At 36.9% G+C, this 22,494-nt stretch overlaps 1 protein-coding gene across 2 annotated transcripts in view; it reads left to right on the top strand.

Moving 5' to 3' along the window:
• Magi3 (membrane associated guanylate kinase, WW and PDZ domain containing 3) overlaps window positions 1-22,494 on the top strand; it is a 200,401-nt gene that overhangs the window by 92,577 nt on the left and 85,330 nt on the right. For both annotated transcript variants that reach the window (XM_005076558.4, XM_005076556.4), the window contains exon 2: window positions 10,140-10,256. In XM_005076558.4, the coding sequence (XP_005076615.2) occupies window positions 10,140-10,256 (117 nt within the window). The remainder of the gene's footprint in view (window positions 1-10,139; window positions 10,257-22,494) is intronic.

A 22,494-nucleotide genomic window follows, 5' to 3' on the forward strand; every position in this document is an offset into this window, starting at 1 on the left:
AATGAAGAATGTGACCTGTGGGCAGAAGACTTCTCTGTACTGGTGTTGTGTAGAAGATGGCACCATTGCTTCAGCTTGTGCTTGTTTGGTTGGTTTCTTGGTTTCTTTAGTCTCAAACTGTAAACTGGGATAGTACTAAAAACCATGTGTTCAAAACTGAAATGGCTCAAGAGATTCCAGAGATTCACATATGGGGCATGATAAAAATTTAATTAATTATTTTAAAAGCTCATTATTTTCTTGCTTGCCTGTAATTGGGGTGGCCTACTTAGGAATATAGATACCAGCTATAGCACGCATTCTAGTTGGTCTTATTAATAAAAACTCGGAGAAAGACATTGGGATTAAAGCTGAAAATCAGAGAAACAGAATGGCCAGCCACTAGAGAATTCTTACCTCTACAAACGCTCAGACCGAAGAGGTGATTGACCAAACCTCAGACTGCTCCTGATTGCATTGCTCCTCAGACTCACTCAGACTACAATGAGTTCCTGTTTCCTCCCGCCTTTTTTTCTATCTAGTGCTAGGCATGGGATCCCAAATGCTGAGATCACCTTTGTGAGAGCTCTGTTTTTCTTTTAGACTGAAACAATTTCACGTAGCTCAGGGTGGCCTCGATAATAGAGATCTGTCTGCCTCTGTCTCCCGAGTGCTGGGATTAAAGGTGTATACCACCACTGACTGGCCTCTATGGCTAACTAGTATGGCTTGCTTACGCTGATCTTCTGGCAAGCCTTATTTGTTAGATCATAAACAAAATATCACCACAAGCAGCCTTCTAAGTTTATCATTTACAGATTAATGATAGGAACACAAATAATGAGATGGCATTTGATTAAAATTAAGGAATGTGGATGTAGCTAGAAAAGATATTTTTGTAATTGTTAATTTGTGAAAGACTTTTTAGTGTCAGACTTGATTTAATTAGATGTTCTTTTAAGAAATTTTGGCAAGGTTATGCTTAGCCTATTGAACCCTGGAACTCCGTTTCAGCTTGAGTGAATTCTTCCTCCTATTTCAAGAGCAGGCTAGCCAAGGTTCTCTCACTTCCTCTAACTACTGTTCTTTCCTACCTCAAGTAAGTGCTGTGCATATCCTACTCCTCTATCAGCCTTCCCCACACTTTCTTTGTACCTAGCTAACTCCTGTTTATCCTTCATTTTTTAAATAACTTTTGCACTGGTGTTTTACCTGCTTGTATGCCTGTGTGAGGGTGTCAGTTCTTGGAGTTACAGACAGTTGTTAGCCACTGTGTGGGTGCTGGGAATTGAACCTAGGTCCTCTGGAAGAACAGTGTTCTTAACTGCTGAGCCATCTCTTCAGTCCTATCCTTCATGTTTTTAGATCCAGCTGCTCTTACTCAGTGAAGTCTTTTCTTAGTCTTGAGATAGTCTCACTTACAGATTGTTCCATGTATTTAATTTCCCTATGAGACCTGACTTCCATATGAATTCATTCTTATTTTCTGCTTTACCCCCAGTACATACTATTCAGGACTCAGAATTGACTAGATGCTACTGTTTCTTGGAAAGGTAGGCTCTTGTGAGTCAGTATGCTTGTACTTTGTAAGCTGATGCACAAGCAAGAGTCACACATATGTGGAGGAAGAGAGACAAGCATTCCTGCATAGTGCTGACACTGTTACAGTGCATGCTCTGAGACCACATTGACTGGGTTCTCATTCTGTCTGTCACTTTTGAGGGGTGTAAACTCATCACACAAGCATGGGGAACCAAGTTTGGTCCTTAGTACCCTTGTAAAAAAGCTGAGCACGGGGGTGCATGCTTGAAAACTTCAGCCAGGAAAAAGGAACAGAAAACAGATAGATCCCTGGGGCTTGCTGGTCAGCCAACTTAGCCTAATCACTGAGCCCCTAGTTCCAGTCAGAGAATCTGTTTAAAAACCAAAAAAAATAAAAAATAAAATAAAAACCCTGTTGTATAGCTCCCAAAGAAAGACCAGAGACTTATGTCATGCATTTGCATACCCATATATACCCATGTACAGTATATAGAACACACAATACATGAGTCACTAAAGTCTTGAAGTTCAATACTATTCGAAAGTCCAAAATCTCTTCTGAGACTCAGGGTAAACTCTTCTGTATGACCTCTAAATTAAAAGGTTATGTCCTTCCAATATGTCATAGCACAGAGAAAACATTCCTATCTAAAATGGAAGAATGAGAGTAGAACAAAGAAATATTGAATCACAGCAAAACTGAGGCCCAGCCAAGTGTAAATGCTGTAGCTTCATTTCTGGCATGGGAGCATATGGAAATACCAGCCAAGCTCCAGCAAGCTTGGACAACTTTTACAGGTCTACTGCTTGCTGTATGCATATGACCTGCCTCTTGTGTGGGGACTCCAGTTGGTAACTGCTGCTTTCATTAGAAGACATTCCATGTTCTAGTGTCTATAACATTCTGAGATCTGTATTATAACTTGGACTTCACCCTCATACTTTCATGCATAATCTGCGTGGAGGCTCACTATATGGGAACTGACCTGGATACACACATTTCCTGGTCTCTCAGGCTTTTCTCAAAAACCTTTGTGTAAGTCTCCTTGATTTTCTAGCTGTCATATTCTGCATGCCTGCAAAACCCAGCAACATATGGACAACGCCAAGTTCTGCTGCCAACTCAAGAAGTAGCTGGGTACTTAGATAGAGCCGCTGTTGAGGTGGCTGAACCTGGGAAAACATTTCCCTAGATAGCTCTTTGCAGGAGAGTACCCCAAGCAACATTCTTTTTTCAAATGAACACTTTCAAATAGGTTTTCAGCTTTATTTCCTGGAGCTTGAAATGGGTGGAACATCTTTTTCCTTTTCTAATGTCTAATCACAGTGTGAGATTGAAAAAAAATTTAACCACTATGCTACTTTGTCTGTACTTGCCTTCTTAAAATGTTTATTTATTTATTTATCTATTTTTTATTTTTCAGAACAGAGTTTCTTTGTGTAGCCCTGGCTGTCCTGGAACTCACAGAGATCCACCTGTCTCTGCTTTTAGAGTGCTGGGATTAAAGGCATGCACTATTACTACCTGACCTTCTTTGTGTGTTTGTTTTTTTAAGCAAACAACAACAAAAACCCTTTAAACACATTCATGCTCTTTTTCTGGCCATACTTCAGTTTTACACATTTCTACTCTACTGTTTGTTGTAAACCTGGCCAAAAGTAACCCCAATACTCATGTTACAGTCAGAATGTTATTCTGTTTTGAAATTTCTTCTACCAAGTTAAGTCTATTTAGTTTTGAATTCAGTTTCACTCAAGCTTTAAGGATGTGGGCATAATGTAGACAGATTCTTTGTCAAAATATAGCAAGAGTGATCTCTAGTTCCCAATAGAGTTCTTATTCCCATCTGAAACCTCATGAGTTTGGTCTTCCTTGTTGGCATTTTAAGTCTGTATTCTGTTCTTCAGGACTCTCAGCAGAATTGTTCTTTAAGCTTCTCCCACAACATTTCAGAACTTCTCTGACCCTCAACTCCAGAGTCTTTCCTATTCTTCTCCCAAACCAGTTCCAAAGGCCTGTGAACCAAATAGTCAGATTGATTGCAGCAATGATCCCAGTTTTGGTACTAATTCTGTGTAATTAGTTACCTTTGTGTCACTGTGACTAAAATGTCTGACAGAACCAGGGAAGAAAAGATTTGGTTTGATCCATGGTTTCAAGGGATTTTTCAATCTATCATGCCGGGCAAGGCTTATCAAAATTCATAGCAATGAATGGGGTAGAGGCGCCTCAGATTGTGGTAAACTAGGAAACAGAGCAACCAGAATTATGACCTCAATAGACTCTTCCCCTAGTGGTGTCCTTCGTTAGCCAGATCCTTTCTTTCAGGTTCCATAGTCTCCCAAGATAGTGCTACCTGGGAACATGCAGGAAAAATGAGCCTTAGAGGGACATTGACAATGTATGAGGTTATGTATGTATGTATGTATGTATGTATGTATGTATGTATGTATGTATCTGCACATACATATATATTATGTCCCAATATATTTTACCACCAAATATCTACATGCTAATGATCTAGAAAACATTACTTTCTACAGTTTATTTGTAATGTGTAGCCCAGGCTGGCCTCAAACTTGTGATCCTCCTGCCTCTGCCTCCTTCAGCAAATCTTACCAGTGTTCACCACCACAAATGTCACTTTTTAGTTTCACAAAAAAATAGACTACAGTTTGCTTTGTGTGTTCTTGGTCCCCATTGTCTTGATCTGAGGAGCCAGATAAGCTAATTGTAAACATGTATATCTTTTTTACAACTTTCATGAGGCCTTCCTTACCTGTACTAGAGCTAACAATGTAGGAGAGTTAATAAGTTACACTGATCATGAAGTTAGGTCTAATGGGAAACAATCAATTATTGTTAATAGTGTTGACTTAGCTAATTGAATAGTTTATTGGGGAAGATCACAAAGTTGTCTTTTGGTCATTGCTATAAGAAAGAACTGAGAAATGGCCATGTCCATCCCTTGCTTGTAAGGACAACAAGGTATTATATTTTAAAGGTTTCTAGCATCTGTATATATAATTTAAAGGCTAGAGATTTGTAAAAGAAAAATTGTATGAAGTTTTTAAAGATGTACAGAATGCTGTAAACATTTTCTGAAAAGATGTATGTGATTAATTGATGAAAAAGAACTAATAATCATCACACAGCCATAATAGGCTTTAAAAATAAACATATGGTCTGCCTTTGATGATGCACAGCTTAGAATCTTAGTATTAGGGAGGCCAATCAGGGAAGATCAGGAGTTTAAAGATAGCCTGGATTATATAATGAGATCCTGTCTCCAAATAATAATATAAAATAAACCTTTTTCCTTTTAAAGACCAAAGTTCAAAAGGAGCAGAGATTCAAGAGGAACATGAATTGAATAAATAGGCCCACTGCCTGGGGGCGGGGAACATTTTGGAGTGTAGATTTTTAAACCCAGAGCCTGGATTCTACTGGCAAGTTCTTTTCCACTGGGCCACCTTAAACCATTCTTTTGCTTCTACTATAATGTTGAAGGAAGCTGGGCGTGGTGGCACATATCTTTAATCCTAGCACTCAGAAGCAGAGGAGGAAAGATCTCTGTGAGTTTGAGACCAGGCTAGTATACATAGTGAATTTCAGGACATCCAGGGCTATATAGAGAGACTCTGTATCAAAAACAAACAAACAAATAAATAAGTGTAAAAACCTCGATGAACCAAGTTACTTTTCCAATAGTGTAAGCTAAAATAATATGAAATAGGAGAGCTGGGAATTATGTTATACACCTGGTTTGGGGTGGGAATGAATAAGAACATAATATAATTTAGAGGCAGCTCACAACCATCTGTAACTCAAGTTTGATGGAATCTAAGCTCAGGGAATCTGCACTTATGCCACGCATGTACACTCACATAGGCACATATATACAGGTAGACATACATAAATCTGTTTTAAAAGAGTATAATTTTCTTTAAATGAATTTATATTTTCAAAATTTTAAAGAGAAATGGAGAAGTAGCTCAATTAATAGGGGGGATACATTCCATCCCCAGCATAGTGGTACACACTTGTAATCTTAGCACTCAGAGGCAAGAGGATTAGTAGTTCAAAAATCACTCTCTACTTCATAGTAAGTTGAGGCCAGCATCAACTATTAAAAAGACTTAAATGAATTGATTTCTAGAGTTAACGAGCCTCAGACATGACCTAAGAATTACTGTAATTCTCCCCCACACCCAAATCATGGAGGAGAATATAAAAAGTACTTCTTAATGTAAGAAGTTGGAGAGACAGAAGTGTTCCATAGATTATGAAAACATAAGTCTGTTGCCCTACTGTAGTCTAAACTGTAACAATTTGAATAAATTATTCAAAAACAAATTCCAAGTATTTAGAAAAGAACTGCTTATCACCATGAATCAATATATATTTCTAAGAAGCAAGACATGCCAAAATGACCTCATTTTTTGCCCCCCACCCCCAGTTTTATAATTGCTTCTGGTTTAGGAAATTGTAAAGGCATGTTGTATCTTGACTTTAGCAAGTAGTTGATAAAGTCTCCTTACTGTCCTTGTTACAATGATGATGAAAGTATGGGTAGATTGATTTATAGTTGCTTGCATGCTGAATCCATGCCAACAGGACTTGGTTTACCCAAGTAATATCCAGTTGCTCTATCCACTGATTTCTCAATGACATTGGTGGTGAATCACAGTTTGCATTTGTTCAGTAACTATGGATTTGTAATTGTGAATTCCTGACTAAGGAGTTGTACATTGAAACTTGAGTGCCTGGATTTTTTTCACACAATTGAAATTTCAGTTACAGACATTTACCTAGCCAGACTATTTGTCTGATGTATATATTTTTAAATCTCATAAACCAGATTCACTATTCATAAAATCAAATCAAAGAATAGAAGTCAAAGAGTAATGATTATTTTTTCTTTTAAGATTTATTATGTATGCAGTGTTCTGTCTGCATGCCTGAAGAGGGCACCAGATCTCATTATAGATGTTTGTGAACCACCTTGTAGTTTCTGGGAATTGAACTCAGGACCTCTAGAAAAACAGCCGGTGTTCTCAAACTCTAAGTCATCTCTCCAGCCTGAGTAATAATTATTAAAGCATAGACTGGTTAGGTAAGAATGTTCATATTTTGAAGAATCTTTTGTTTGTATTTATTTCATAACATTTGTTCTAGCATGTTCTTGAAATGTCAAGGTTCTCTGGACTAACCCATTAAAGTTTCATTATGTATAAATCACTGATGGTTACAGTATTTTGTCTTCATGTCAAAAACAAACAACAACAACAACAACAAAAAACAATAATGGAGTTGCTGGAGAGTTGACTCAACACTTAAAAGCACCTTCTGCTCATACAGAGGACTTTAATTTGATTCCCAGCATCCACATGGTGGTTCCAGGAGATCTGAGATGCTCTTCTTGCCTCTTCCAGTACCAGGACATCAGTACACATACATAACACAAACAAAATAAATCATATACATAAAATAAAAACAAAAATTATGAGTTTCTAAAAGTAGTTACAGATTTTATTTTCAGTTTTAGTGGTGCTAAGCAAGAACTCTAACTTCAACCTCTAGTTGCACATTTTTAATAAAATATCTTTTTTTAAAAAATAGAATTGTCTCTCATTGTTTTCTTTGTAACTGTTCATCCTAGTAGAAGTTAATGGTAAAAACAGATTATGATTCCAGTTCTGATCATTGTGGGCATTACTCTTTAAATTTAGCCTTTTCTGTGCTACCTGGCTTTTACATATCAAAGGCCTTAAAATAAGATTTGGACTAATGCCATTTTCCTTTAAGAAATTTCTCATGCTAGATAATTTGTGATTTAGGACTTTATTGTGGCTTTATCTTTTAATTATCTCTAAGCTAAAAGACGTTAATTTTATAACTTAAAATCTAATCTAGGTTTTAAGCATCTTATAGTTATCTCTAAGTTATGCCATATCCTATGTTTTGAGTATAAGAAAAGGTTGTGAGCATGGGAGATTTGTCCCCATTACTCAGCACCTCCCTTCCCCCATCAGCACTGAATGCAGGTGGAAAAGCTGGCCCTGAGTTTGTAAGAGAGAGGTGGCCCTGTGTCCCTGTCCCTGCCGCTTATCAGCAGCTCCTACACCTCTCCTGGGCAATACAGTAGAGCTGGCCCTGTAAGTGTAAGTGTGGAAGAACTGACCCTGAGGAGGAGAAAGCCCTGAGGAGGTAAAATCAGGAGAACTGGCCCCACTCCTGGCAAGGGGGTGAATTAGCAAGAGCAATACTGGTGAGCTCACCCTAGTGGTGAAGATGGGAGAACTGATGGGCTGACCAAACCTGCAACATCTACCCCGTCTGTGATCTGCTGGATCCAGGGGTGGGGGGGTGTATGTCAGTCTGCTGACCCAGGGCTGTAACCAGGGTCACAACAGGAAGCCCAGGAAGAGTCCCAGCAAGGGCCCAGTATCTATGGATGGTGTAGCAGAAACCAGGGGCCTTGAACCAGACCAATGATTCTTTATGATGGACACCTGCATGTAAAAATGCATGGATAATGTATCCCGTTGCAGCTTCCATGACAAGATTTTTACCTTTCTTGCTTTTTTTCTCTTAAATTTTATTTCCTTTTTTTTTGGGGGGGGGAGGGATTGGAAGGCATGATGTGAAAGACCCAAAGAATAAAGAAGAAAAGAAAAAGGGAAATTATGAGTTATAGTGTTGACGTTTTAGTTATACCTGTATTACCTTTTATCAGAACTAAATCTTTTCCTGAAGATATGTTGGAGAGCCAAGTTTTAGATATTGGAACCTATGTTATTCTTTTAAACGAGAAAGAAATAGACACATTATCTGTTCATTCAACAACAACAACAACAACAAAAACCTATCCAGATATTTCAAACACTTCAGCCATGCAGTTGCAATCTGCCAAAGCTTTTGTCTAATATTTACAAAGAACTTGAGATAACAGTTACCAAATTGTAAAAGTACTTAATGAACTTATTATCAGGCTGATTTTTGTATAATGAGAATTGTGCAATATTGATTATGTATTAGGTTTTATCATCTACTCAGAAATGAATACATGCTGGGTTATACATAGAAAGTAAGACAATGATTTTGTTTGAATTGGTGTGGGAGCCTAAATGCCTAGGAAAACATCCTTTAAGATAGGGGTTGCTTTGCATTCATCACTGTAAACATCTTTAGGGTTTTTTTTTTAAATCACACTGGTTCCTCCCCCTTCCTCAGTGTCTATTTTTGTTAGAACAAAGAGTGGAGTTGTTTTGGTTTGTGTTTATTGCTAGGGCTCTGGCTATCTCTAAACACATTGATTTCCTGGTTATATTACCATTTTCCCGTGTAGGTTGATTCTCTGTATTTATATGTAGTGCAAAGGAACAAAAATGATTAGAGATTCAGTGTTACGGAATAGTAGATAAAAGGATGAACTGATCTGTTGTAAGCTTTTGTTATGAAACCTTGATGTTAATTATGTTGTTCTAGATAAAACAAAATGTAATCAGCTAGTCATTTCTTATGCAGTGAGATTATATGTTTTGTCTGAGCATTTATCTTTTCTAATTGTCTACAGTCTTGTCTAATAAGTAATGTTTGCACTGCCTTTTCATTTAAACCAGTCTTTGTTACAAATTTATAGCTTTGAGATTTCTGCAACCTTCTGTTTATTGCTCCTGTTCCCCATTTCCCCATAAATAGTAGAAAACAAGTGGCTGTCTTACTTATTCACTCTGTATTTAGGAATTAACAAGTAGACTGACTGTTCTGCCTAGTAACAAGTAGAAAGTCCTGGGCTAGTGCCCAGTTGTTTTTTGTTTTGTGTGTTTTTCTTTTTCAAAGAACTGGAGTGCGCAGTGAGTCAGCTAGGGCTAGAGATTGCCAAAGCTGGACATGCGGAACCTACTGCATCCTGAGCAAGGGTTTGGATTTTTTTCAAGTGCAACAGAAAGTATTGTGGATGGAGGCACTAACACTGACCTAATCTGTTTTACATCTCATTGTGGTGATTGTGTGAGGGGCCTGGAATAAAGGAGACAAATGGATGTTGGGAGAATTCCAGATGAGAAATGATGGTGGTAGATTATATTAGAATGGCACTGATGAAAATGGAGAGCAGTGGCATATGATTGCTTATAGACCTAGAAGACGGGTGAAAAGAGAAGTTAAAGATGGCTTTTAGATTTGGGGATTGTTCTTTCAGCTTGTGGTGCTGCTATTTTCCAAGAGAGAGAAAACTAGAGGGAGATGGTCTTGTTTTGTCTGTTTGAAGTTTGAGGTGCTTATCCAAAATTTCCAGATACGTCATCAGCAATGCATATGAATGAGGTGGGAGTTAAGTAGAGCTAACTTAAGGATAAGCATATCTGAATTTGGAGCTTTTAGGATATGGTGGTATTCAAAGCCATGAGACTGAATGTTCATCATATTCTGTATGTTCTTCTGTCACAGAAAATTATACCCACATTATATTGCAGTCATTTATTTTAATTACAGTACCTATAACATACTTATTTCCTTGTCCTGTTATTAACTAAATTATTAAAAGATATTTAATCAGTATTTTATATACTTAGATGAATATCTAATAATTACATTTTGGTTTTTTCTTAAGGCAAAGTCATAAATAAAGATTTGCGACACTACCTGAGTCTTCAATTTCAGAAAGGATCAATTGATCACAAACTTCAGCAAGTCATCAGAGATAATCTCTACTTAAGAACCATCCCATGTAAGTACACGATGGCATAAGAGAAATGAGGCAGAAATATCTTTACTTAATTAAACATTCTAGAAATAATTTAGTGAAGTATTAAAAAATTATTTGAGCAGTGGGTAAAAGGACTTGCTGCTAAGTCTGAGTATGATTTCCCAAACCCACCCGGTGGAATAAAAGAACCAACTCTCACAAGTTGTCATCTAACCTCCACACATGACATGTACTTACACACACACACACACACACACACACACACACACACACACACACACACACTATAAAAAGTGTATTTTGTGTGAACTTGTGAAGACTAAGTTGAAAACAAAAGTTGAATAAGGAGAAAATTCTCCTGAAGACTGTATGTTGTCAGTTTAAGTAGATAAAAATTGAAGATTCCATATTGTGACTTCTGACAAAGTGATGACCACAATATAAAAATATGTATTTACCTGTTCTTTTAAAATTTTTTATTATTTTTGTTTGCATGAATGTTTTGTGTGCATGTTTGTTGTGTATCATATCTATGCAGTGCCCTCTAAGGCAAGAAGAGGGTAAGTTATGCTGAGGATCAAACCCTGGTCTTCTGGGAGGACAGCCAAAGCTCTTAACTGCTGAGTCTTTGCTACAACTCCTATTTGCCTGTTCATAACTAGATTTTATTCCTAAAAAGTTTTTTTGAAAGCCGATGCCTTGTACACTAAAAACAAGTATTTTATTAAAACATTGCTAGCTATAAAATCTCCTCATTTCAGTGAGAGAAAGAAGCATACATTGCCTTCTGTGTGTTACTTTGATTTTGTGTGTGTGTGTGGGGGGGGGTTTGAGACAGGGTTTCTCTGTATTGCTTTGGAGACTGTCCTAGAACTAGCTCTTGTAGACTAGGCTGGTCGAACTCACAGATATCCGCCTGCCTCTGCCTCCCGAGTGCTGGGGCTAAGGGTGTGCACCACCACTGCCCGGCTTTATTTTGAATTTTTAGCTAGCTATTGGTCTTACTACAGAATTTGGATATTGATGTACTGGTGTTTTTTGTTTTTAATATATAATGAGAAGTCATACATGCTAAATTTTAACTTTAGTAAATATGGGTATGGGTAAGAAGAAAAAAATAATAAACAAAAGGCATGTTAATGCATCTCTGGCTCTTTTTTTTGTTTGTGTTTTTGGTCTTAGTTACATTTCTATTGACCAGGGCAGCTTATGAAAGAAAACTTTTAATTGGGGGCTTGTTTACCATTTCAGAGAGTTAGTCTATGTCTGTACATAGCATAGCAGCTGGCAGGCATGACACTGGAGCAATAGCTGAGAGCTTATATTTTATCTATGAGAGAGAGAGAGAGAGAGACAGACAGACAGACAGACAGACAGACAGAGACAGACAGACAGAGAGAGAGACAGAGACAGAGAGAGACAGAGAGAGACAGAGACAGAGACAGAGAGACAATCTGAATGGCCTGGGCTTTTGAAACCTCAAACCTCACCCCCTGTAACACACCTCCTAATTCTTCACAAAAGTTCAACCAATTGGTGACCAAGCATAGGTGACGTACATGAACCTATGGGTGTCATTCTCATTCAAACCACCTGTTTTCCTTTTCAGTATATTTGTAAAATTTTGTGGATACTGGCTTTCATTATTGAGTTGTTAGTTTGTTGGTTGCCTTTTTTCTTTTGTCTATTCTTAAAGACCTACTTCATTTAATGTTGCTATTTGGATTTCACTGAAAACATGTATGTAAGCACTTGACCTAGAGTAGACACTCCGGTAGTAGTTACCTCCTTCCCCAGTCTGGGATCACTTGCTTGTCTTTTCACTTCAGTCTAGCCTATCTTTTGTGGTTGTTGTTTTTGAGTGTCTTCTATATTTGAAGTCCACACCTGACTCTTTGTCCTCCTAAGTTTTCCAGACTGTAGGATGAAGTTCAGACTCCTTAACCTGATACAAAATGTTTTTTGTTTTTATAAATCTTCTTTGCCAGGTTCCAGAATTACCACTCTAATTTGTGTTTACATGATGTATCATTTTTCAATCTATTTATTCTTAAAGATTCTGAATTTGTTTTGCAGATAGTTCTCAATTTACTGAATAGCCAGTGTGAAACTACTGATATGGTTATTATCTTTAGCCTCACTGTCTTTTTTATCATATGCCTTCTATATAAGTTGTTTTGCTTTCCAGTTTATTTGGTTTTTCTATTTAGAAAGATTTGTATCTTTATCCTAATGATCAGCTTTATATTTTTATATAATACTTTTTCTTTCTCATTTATTGTGTTTTTGTCCCAATTATTAGTAGTATGTCTCTTTTCTCAATAAAGAGATATTCAACAAGTTAGAAGACTTATTTTGCATGTTTTCTTCATTCTTACTCTTATGCACTTATCCACCACCAAAATCACAAGAGAACAAGAAAGGCTAAATATTAGGGGACGAGGAAGAACTGAATGCAGTTATGTTTTCTAGTCCTAACTCTGTCATGGATTTTTTTAAGGATAATGTTTTTATGTTTCATAGCTTTAGAGTTCCCTTTTCCCTCATTCAAATGCACTATAGAAAAATAAAGAGACTGTCTCCCTTAGTGTCCTCTGCCTCTTTCATTTGCTGCCTTTTAGTTTGCTTTATTATCTCAGGTTTGAATTTTTCTTTGATGTGATTGTCCTAGAAAGAAGCTATAATCTAAGTAGTTTTGGTTTATAGGGTCTAAGTAGTTGCAGCCTTTCAGAGCTTACAAATTGAAATACGTAATAATTCTGGTAACAGGTCAGAGACAATAAAAGTATGAGTCTAAAATGTCTAGTTGTATCAGAAGGCATATAAAATGCTTAAAACTTTATACAGCCATACCAGAATTACACGGAAGCCACAAAAAAAGAATGTATTAACTAAAATCTGAGATCATTAGAAGAGAGAGGTGTGGAAGGATTCATGGTTTGCTAGCAGATAGGCTCTCCTGTGGGAGATGTTGGACTATCTAGTACATGATTAGGGTCATGGTTCCTAAGAGTTGAAGAGATTTGTACAGTAAAGAGTCCTGTGATACCATTACCCCAGTTTTGTGTCTAATAGCATATTCTGCTCCATAGCATCAAGGAGAACAGGGCAAAAAAAAAATGAGCAGAGACAATAGAAATCTAGATTCAGGAAGTCTAAAGTGTCTGGAGAACTCTTTGGGAACTATAGGGTTAGCCATTCCCAGTGCTTACTAAGGCTTGGAGACATTTGAATTCTAACCAGCCTTAGCAGAGAGACCCCACATGAACAAAGTTAAACAAGCACCCAAAGGATCAAATGAATATGCATGTAACTTATCTGCCAGAGAGGGAAATGTTTATGTGACAACCAAACAGAGACACCAAATATTAAAATATTCATGCCTAACATCTAGTAAAAATCACTAGACATGAAAACAATAGGAAAATATGATCTAGATGACTTTTCAAAATAAAGATAAGCTGATAGAAAAATGTAGAAACGATATTACCTCACAAGGAATTTTAAAGCTTTTAAAATATGTACAAGAATTAAACCATTGATTGAACACAGTGAAGAAAAAAATGTAACAGCAGAAAGAAGTAAAACTTAAAATAAAACTCACTGGACAAATATGAAGCAGATTCCAGAATGCAGAAGTAAAGATCAGTGTGTGTGAACACAGTAATATAAACTAATCAAACCGTGAAACATAGAGAAGAAAGCTGAAAGGAGTCAGGGGTTCTGCCCTTGTTGGCTGGTTGCCAGTCAGTTTACCTTTGTCACAAACAGTGAGGTTGGATAAGATATAAGTAACATACAGTGGACATTGGACTGTAGACAGAACTATGCTTTATTCATATTTAGCTGTAGAACTGTAACAATCCACAATGGGGAAAGCAGGAAACACACTTTAAAATTAGCTAAATGTTTGCCAAATTCTGTGCAAACTAAATTTGTAAATTTAAGAAGCTCACAGACTCCAAGCAGAAGAAACCTACTAGAAATGACATTAAGGCATATTATACTCTAATTGCTCAAAACCAGAAACCAAGAGAAACCGTAAATGTCAGAAAGGGAAAAAGAAGATCCATTGCTTGCAGGTGAGCAAAGGATCACTACAGTTTTGTCAGCTGGAATAGCACAAGCCAAATACTATTAATTGAAATCTTTTAATATGCTAAAAAGAAAAATGCTAACATGTATTTCTCTGTATAACAGAAATATCTTTTAAAAGTTGACTTTTTCCAGACAAAGAAAAAAAGTCGAAGAATTTTTCAGTAGCAGAATTATTCTAAGAAATAGTCAAGGATATTCTGCAAGTAGAAGTGAAATAATAGTCACAGTTTAGGATTTCATATCCTCTTTTAGCAACTTTTAAATTAAATTTAAAAACAATAAAATAAATAGAAAATAAGAATAGTACTCCATTATCAAGACTAATTTCTATTTATTAGAACATGCTGCCCAACACAGTAAACTACACATTTTTTTCTAATGGACATGGAATACTTACTGTTCAAAACCACAAAAAGAAATTCAGTGACTGTAAGAATGGTTACATTATATAAAATATGTTACCTGAGTATAATAAAATTTTAATTAGAAATTATTAACAGATTGGAATCTAGAAAATCTCCAGGTATTTGGAAAGTAAGTAATATAAATAACCTGTATATAAAAAAATCACCAGAGAAATTTTAAAAAAAGCATACATGGCAACATAGAACTTACCTACATTGAATCAAAATTTTAGGATAACTAGAGGACCATTTAGATGGAAACATAATACTAAATATTTCTATTAGTAAATTACAAAGCTGTCGAATGACACAGACATTTGTCTTAAGAATGGGAAGAAAGGACATTGGAGAGATAGCTCAGTGGTTAAGAACATTGATAGCTGTTCACCAGAGATCCTGAGTTCAATTCCCAGCAACCACATGAAGGTTCACAAGTATCTATAATGAGATCTTATGCTCTCCTCTTCTGGCATGCAGACTCTGTGTATAGATAGAGCACCATATACATAATAATTTTTTTAAAGAATGGGAAGAAAAAGAGCAGGGTAAAGCAAAACTAGCTAGGAAGGATAGTAATAAAGATAAAAACAAAAAAATTAGTGGAATAGAAAAATAAACTCAACATCAGTATGATTGATGACCTTGTAACCAAACTACTCAAGGAAAAGAGAAAGGGAAATTAGCATAAGGATGAAGTAATGGTATCAGTAAGAACCCTCTGTGTTTAGGTGAACATTGAAGAACATTCTGAGCACACACACTCCCCCACCCCTGCAATGGACAGTGTTTCTCTGTGTAACTACCCTGGCTGTCCTGGATGTCACTTTGTAGATCAGACTGGTCTCCAACTCAAAGAAATCCTCCCACCTCTGCCCTCTAGTGCTGGGGTTAAAGGTGTGAGCAACCACACCTGGTTTCATTCTAGGAATTTTATACTGAAATTGTACAAATTCTTCAGAAGACAAAACTACTAATGCTTACTCTAAAAGATACAAATGATTCAATACTTTCCTTTTTAAATAAATAATTTATAGTTTGTACCTTCACCATAAAATACTCAGTCCCAGATAGTAGGTAAATTTCTGCCCCCAAAAAACAAATTAGGAAAAGAAAAAAAACCAACAATTCTATATAACAATTTCTGAAAAATAGAAGAGAGGGGCTTGAACAGTGTTGAATGGCTAAGAATACTTGTTTGTTCTTTCAGAAGATCCAGGTTTGAGTCCCAGTACCCACATTAATGGCTCAAAACTGTCTATAACTCCAGTTCCTTGTAATCCAATGGCCTTTCTGATCTATGTCTGCAATAGGCATGGATGTGGTGCATAGACATATTGCAGGTAAAACACTCACAATATACAATTAATTAATAATGAAACAATAAAAATAAGGAGCACTTCCCAACTCATTCTGTTATTTGAACATTATTAAAATTGAACAAAACAGAGAAGCATTAAAAGAAAACAGTAGTATACTCCAAATTTTCCTGAACTTTGATTCATAATATTTAAAATATATAACTGTCTGTAAAGGGATAATGTACTATAACTAATTAGGGCTTGTTCCACAAATGTAAGGCTAATGTATAACTTGAAAATTCATATTATGACAGAATAGGGAAGAAAAAATGGAATCTTTTTTTAAATTATTTTTTTTATTTAGGTTAGAAACAATCTTGTTTCACATGTCAATCCCAGCTCCCTATCCCTCCCCTCCTCCCCCACCTTCCCCATCCAGATCCTCCAGTCCCCCACTCAATCTCCACTCGGATCCCCAAAGATGGTGAGTAACTCTCATTTCATCCAGGGCAGGGCCTAGGCCCTCCCCCGAGAGTCCTAGATGAGAGAGCATCCCATATTGTGGCATGGGCACTCAAAGTCTGTTTCTACGCCAGAGATAAATACTACCCAAGGCCCCATAGATTACCTAGGCCTCCTCACTGACACCCACATTCAGGAGGTCTGGGTCAGTCCCATGCTGGATTCCCAGCCATCAGTCTGGGATTCAAGAGCTAACCCCTGTCAAGTCAGCTGTTTCTGGGGATTAAGCCAGCCCAGTCTTAACCCCTTTGCCCATCAGTCCTCCCTCTCTGTCTCTGGGTTCCTTGAGTTCAGCTCAGTGTTTAGCTTTGAGAGTCTGCCTCTGCTTCCATCAGCCATTGGATGAAGGTTCTGTTCCCCAGACTCTCTGGCCCTGGGATTGTAGTGGCACTCCCCAGATCAATGTCTAAAATCCATATTTGAGAGAGTACATACCATGTTTGTCTTTTTGTGACTGGGTTACCTCACTCAGGATGGTTTTTTCTATTGCCATCCATTGCCTGCAAATTTCAGGATTCCATTATTTTTTTTCGGCTGAATAGTACTCCATTGTGTAAATGTACCACATTTTCTCTGTCCACGGTTCAGTTGAGGGGCATCTAGGTTGCTTCCAGGTTCTGGCTATTACAAATAATGCTGCTATGAACGTAATGGAACAGACATCCTTGTTGTATGAAAATGGAATCTTAATATAACTTCTTATACTAAAATTTAATTCCAGTACTATTAGACTTTCTCAGAAAACCAGTTTATTGCTCATCGCCTCTTTGTGCCAATCTATTATTTCTTACCTGCCTGTGGTGCTGGCAAATTGCTCTCCCACCCTCCATTACAGTGCTCAGCTTTGCCACTAGAGGGCACAGGAACGATTCTGGAAAAATAGAGGTTTCTTTTCTTGGCTTCAGCCTGGTTTTTGTCCTTTTGCTCTTGTCATGAAAAAAAAAAAAAAAAGATACCCAGTTAAGTTCAGCAGTACCCTAGCAGTCAGCTTCTCAGTGGAATTGAGTGATATCAGGAGGGGCTTCTCAGCATAAACATCAGTACTCTCAAAGTAGCTTCCTGTGTCCTACCAGTACCCACTGATTGTTGTATTGCAATGGTTTCTGTGGACCCAGATAGACGGATGCAGTAGCATCTACGAAAGGTTTCTGACAAGTTCAGCCAGTGTTCTAGTTGGTTTTCTATTAACTTCAAAACACGATTTACTAAAGCACCACCATTGCATGGGCAGCTTGCTGGTGAGTCACATTAATATCTCAGTCAGTTCTCTACCTGCCAGCGTTGACCCACTGAACCAACACTGTCTCCAAGCAATCCAGCAGGAGTCTTTACTCAGTGGGCTGTTACCACACCTGCTTGAATGAGATCTGAAATAGAGATCTTAAGAGTATTCCTCTATTGCAGGCTGTTCACCACTAGGAATTCTTCCTCAGGTATGGGAGAGTATTTCTCAGAATTATCTTTTAGTTCTACTTTTAGAATTCTTTTTTAAATCTCAGTTAATTCTTTGTAAATACTGTTAGTATTTCTTTAAACCTTCCCTTTTCAAATTTCTTACTCCTTTCTGGATCCTGACTGACAAAGAATTGGTATTCATAATGGTCCCAGGAGACAGGCTCTCCAAGAAGGAACCTTGAGAGGGGTTTTGGCTGTGTTTTTGGTCTAGAACCAGTGCTGAGTTCTTTGCAGTAGGGAAGTGAGAGATATGTAGCTCATGACAGTCTGAGGCATTGCAGCTTAATCACGGTATCTCCTGTGAAGACTATGACAAAGTGCCAAATGAATCTAGTACCTTGCAAGCCCAAATGACAGCTGCACTTGGTTAGTATAACAATAATAGCTACAAAAAGATACATTGTAATATGACCTGGAGTGTTGCATAAGGAATCCTGTGCTACATAGAGAGAGTAGGATGCTTTGGTCTGATATTTTATTATTGTGAACTAAGAATACTTTGCTAACTTTTAAATGATCTCTACCCAGTATCAGTACTTAATATAGAAAATCTGTTTTAAAATGGAATGTTATTACAGTATAAGTGACAAGTAAATAATTTAAAACACACTTGGTGGCTCATGCCTGAAATCCCAGCACTTGGGAGGCTAAAGCAGGAGGATGGCAAGAAGTTCAAGAAAACATTTTGTAAAATATGTGAAGATACTGACATAATGAATTTTTCACTCCCAAAATGCAAGTGTGAGACATATTAAGCATCCATTGTATTGTTTGATGTTTGTCTTAGTTAAGGTTTCTATTGCTGCAATGAAACAACGAGACCAAAAGGCAAGTTGGGGAGGAAAGGTTTTATGTGGTTTACACTTCCACATTGCTGTTCATCACTGAAGGGAGTCAGTGCAGGAACCTGGAAACAGGAGCTGATTCAGAGGCCATGGAGGAATGAGGCTTACTGACTTGCTACCTGGACTTGCTCAGCCTGCTTTCTTATGTAACCTAGAACTATCATCTGAGGGATGGCACCACCCACTATGGGCTAGGCCCTCCCCTTATGAATCACTAATTGAGAAAATGCCTTACAGCTGGATCTCATGGAGACATTTCCTCAATTGAGACTTCTTCCTCTCTGCTGACTCTAGCTTGTGTAAGTTAACACACAGAACTATCTAGTACAATTATCTTTGATCTTAAGTGACAAGTATTCCAGATATAGAAAAAATGTTCTTGGATTTTATAGTGACATTCTCAGTTAAAATATTGTTCCTCCAAAAAAAGATCTTCATGTTGTATATTAGATTACAGGTTGTATCATATATATATGTATATATATATATATATATTTTTTTTTTTTTTGGTTTTACGAGACAGGGTTTCTCTGTATTGTTTTGGAGGCTGTCAGTCCAGCCTGGCCTCGAACTCACAGAGATCTGCCTGCCTCTGCCTCCCAAGTGCTGGGATTAAAGGCGTGCGCCACCACCGCCCGGCTGTATCATAATTTTTTAATGATGAAAATATTTTATGTGTTTAAGTTTGGTTTTACCTTGAAACTTCTAGTGCTTTTACTTCAGATGATAAGTTTTTTATATCATATATTCGTGTTCCATAATATTTACTGCTTCTCTTTGCATTTCTTCTGCTACAATATCAATGAAAGATTGAAATGAGATGAAAATACTCATAGTGGGAAATGCCAGGGCATATTATTGGATGGTATTCAAACAAATATTCTCCAGATATCCCAGCAAGGTTAATAGCATTATATGAAGTCCTGTATTGAAACTGCCAATTTAAGGACTTCATTACCAAAACCTCTTATTTCTTGAAATGGTACCCATAGGATTTAAGTAAAGTTATGTATATGATCATTTTGACCTTGCTTTTGTAAGAAAGACCTACCATTAGCAGACAGGACCTCACAAACAAACACACTTGTAGGAATAGCTACCAATAACAATGACTGAATATATTTTAAATGCTGCTTTCACATATGCTTCTGTCCTATTGCCTGGAAATACTATCCTAAACAGTTGATACTGGCTTTCAGTGTTTTCTACTGCTTTCAATGGAAAGTTTCTTTACATCAAATACTTAAGATTTAATTCTCACAGAATTGCAATGTAATTTATTTTGGTTTTTAGAATTTAGGAAATTTCACCAATAAACTCCAAAGTAGAATTTCCAGATATAAACACTAATATAAGTCAGTTGTGGTCCTTGTATGCTTGTGGAAGTACAGAATGGTTTATCTTCTTAGGCAAATAATTAGATATTTTCATATAAAATTAAATATATATTTACCATATGACCTAGCACTTCCACTCTTAGGCATTAACCCAATGTAATTTTCAATATATCTATTTAAAGTCTTACAAGTTCTTGACTTGTAAAAAGAGCCCCAATGCCCATCAGTTGTAAATAGATCATCAGATATTGGTATCTCTTTACAGAGGTATTCTACTTACAAGTAAAAGGGAATTTAGCACCTCCCTCAAAAAAAAAAAAAAAAAGAGAAGAATTTTTTGAGAAAGGGTGTTTCTGTGTAGCCGTGGCTGTCCTGAAACTGTCTTATATAGATCAGGCTGGCCTCAAACTCAGAGACCTGCCTGCTCCTGTTTCCCAAAGTACTGGGATTAAAGGTATGTACCACTAAGTTCACCCTAAAACAGAACTTTAATAACCCAATAAACCAAATGGACATAACATTTGTATACAGAACTCTCTACACAAAATATACATCCTCAAACATACATCCTCAGGTCATATACATAATCTGTAACAAATTTAAAATTTTAAATGTATGCTGTATCTCTTCTGACCGTAGTGAAATGAAAGTAATAACAGAAGAAAAGCAAAAAAAATCTACAAATATGTGGAAATTAAAACAGTGCACCTTTAACAAGTGGTGGAAAATATAAATTACAGTGGAATTGAGAACATATCTGGTACCAATAAAAAGTGACTGCTGATGTAACAGTTATGACATTACTAGGAATAACTAGCTATTCACTAGGTTGTTCTTCCAGAGATCCTGAGTTCAATTTTCAGCAACCACATGGTGACTCACAACCATCTATAATGAGATCTGGTGCCCTCTTCTTGTCCTTCCTCCCTCCCTCCCTCCCTCCCTCCCTGCCATTTCTGTGTAAGAGTTCTGGCTGTCTTCAAACTCACTTTGTAGACCAGGCTGACCTCAAACTCACAGAGATTTACCTGCTTCTGCCTTCTCAGTACTGGATTAAAAACATGTGCCACTACTACTGCCCAGCTATAGTATGAGGCAACATGCTGCTATACTATTCAACTTAGTGCTTAGAATTCTAACCAGAGTAATCAAACAAGAAAAAGAAGTAGAGGCCATTCTGCTTGGAAAAGAATTAAGATGATTTTATTCATAACTGACATGTCATACATAAGAAGTTGAACATGGGTTACTGTTGATTATCACGCCAAACTAAACAGGCCAGGTGCAATTACCATAGTCAAGTTAACATATTATTCCATGCTCAGGAGATTCTATTAAAAGCAAGACTGTACTGTCAGTAGTCAGTTGCTACCATAGAAATGAGACTGTAAAATGACCTAGGAAAACTTGAGGCTGCTGGTTTCTAAAGCACAATCATTATATTATACTATTAGAATTAGTCCATTTCACTATAGGTAATACCTCAATAAAGTGACCAAACCTCCACTATTGTATTATTTTATGCCATTAATAAAAGTTTACAAACTATTTGATTGGGCATATAGCTCAGTGGTAGAATGCTTGTCTGAAGGCTTGTGTTAGGCCATCACCTGCTCCCCAAAGTATCATGGTAGCACATGACTTCAATCCTAGAACTTGGGAAGATGAAGCAGATCACCCCAAATTTAAAAACAGCTAAGGCTATACTGTGAAATCTTGTCTCAAAAGAAAAAGAATAAAATACCTAGAATAACCTATGAAAGTGTAAGATTTATCTATATGGTAAGAACAAAAGTTCTAAACAAATTGGTGGAAATTCCCTTTTAAAAATTTAGAATTATGTTTGTTCATTTACTTTCGAGGGAGAGTGTATAGGTCAGAGAACAACGTGAGGGAGTCAGTTCTCTCTACCATGTAGGTCATTAAGTCAGTCTCAGGTTAAAGGCACTTTTACCTGCTGAGCCATCTTGCCATTCCAATAGAAATTTCTGGTTGTTGTTGAATTTTGAACTGTGCCTTCCTGTTATGTAGCATATTCTAGAACTAATAGGGAAAGGCTATGACTATAAAATAACACATACATTTGGCATGATGTATATCAGTTTATCATGAAAATAGAATAATTATAGCATTATAATAATAGAACATAGCAAAAAGCCTGGTAGTAAATACTCATCTTTACAGAAGTGTTATGACTGATCAGAAGGTGGATAATGGACTTTTTAATAAATCCTGTTGGATATCTTTGTAATAAATAGGAAAAAAGACTGCTCCTTCCTTTCATACTCTCTTCCTCTCCA

Source organism: Mesocricetus auratus, unplaced genomic scaffold, assembly GCF_017639785.1.
Source record: "Mesocricetus auratus isolate SY011 unplaced genomic scaffold, BCM_Maur_2.0 Super-Scaffold_100009, whole genome shotgun sequence".
Lineage (NCBI taxonomy): Eukaryota > Metazoa > Chordata > Mammalia > Rodentia > Cricetidae > Mesocricetus > Mesocricetus auratus.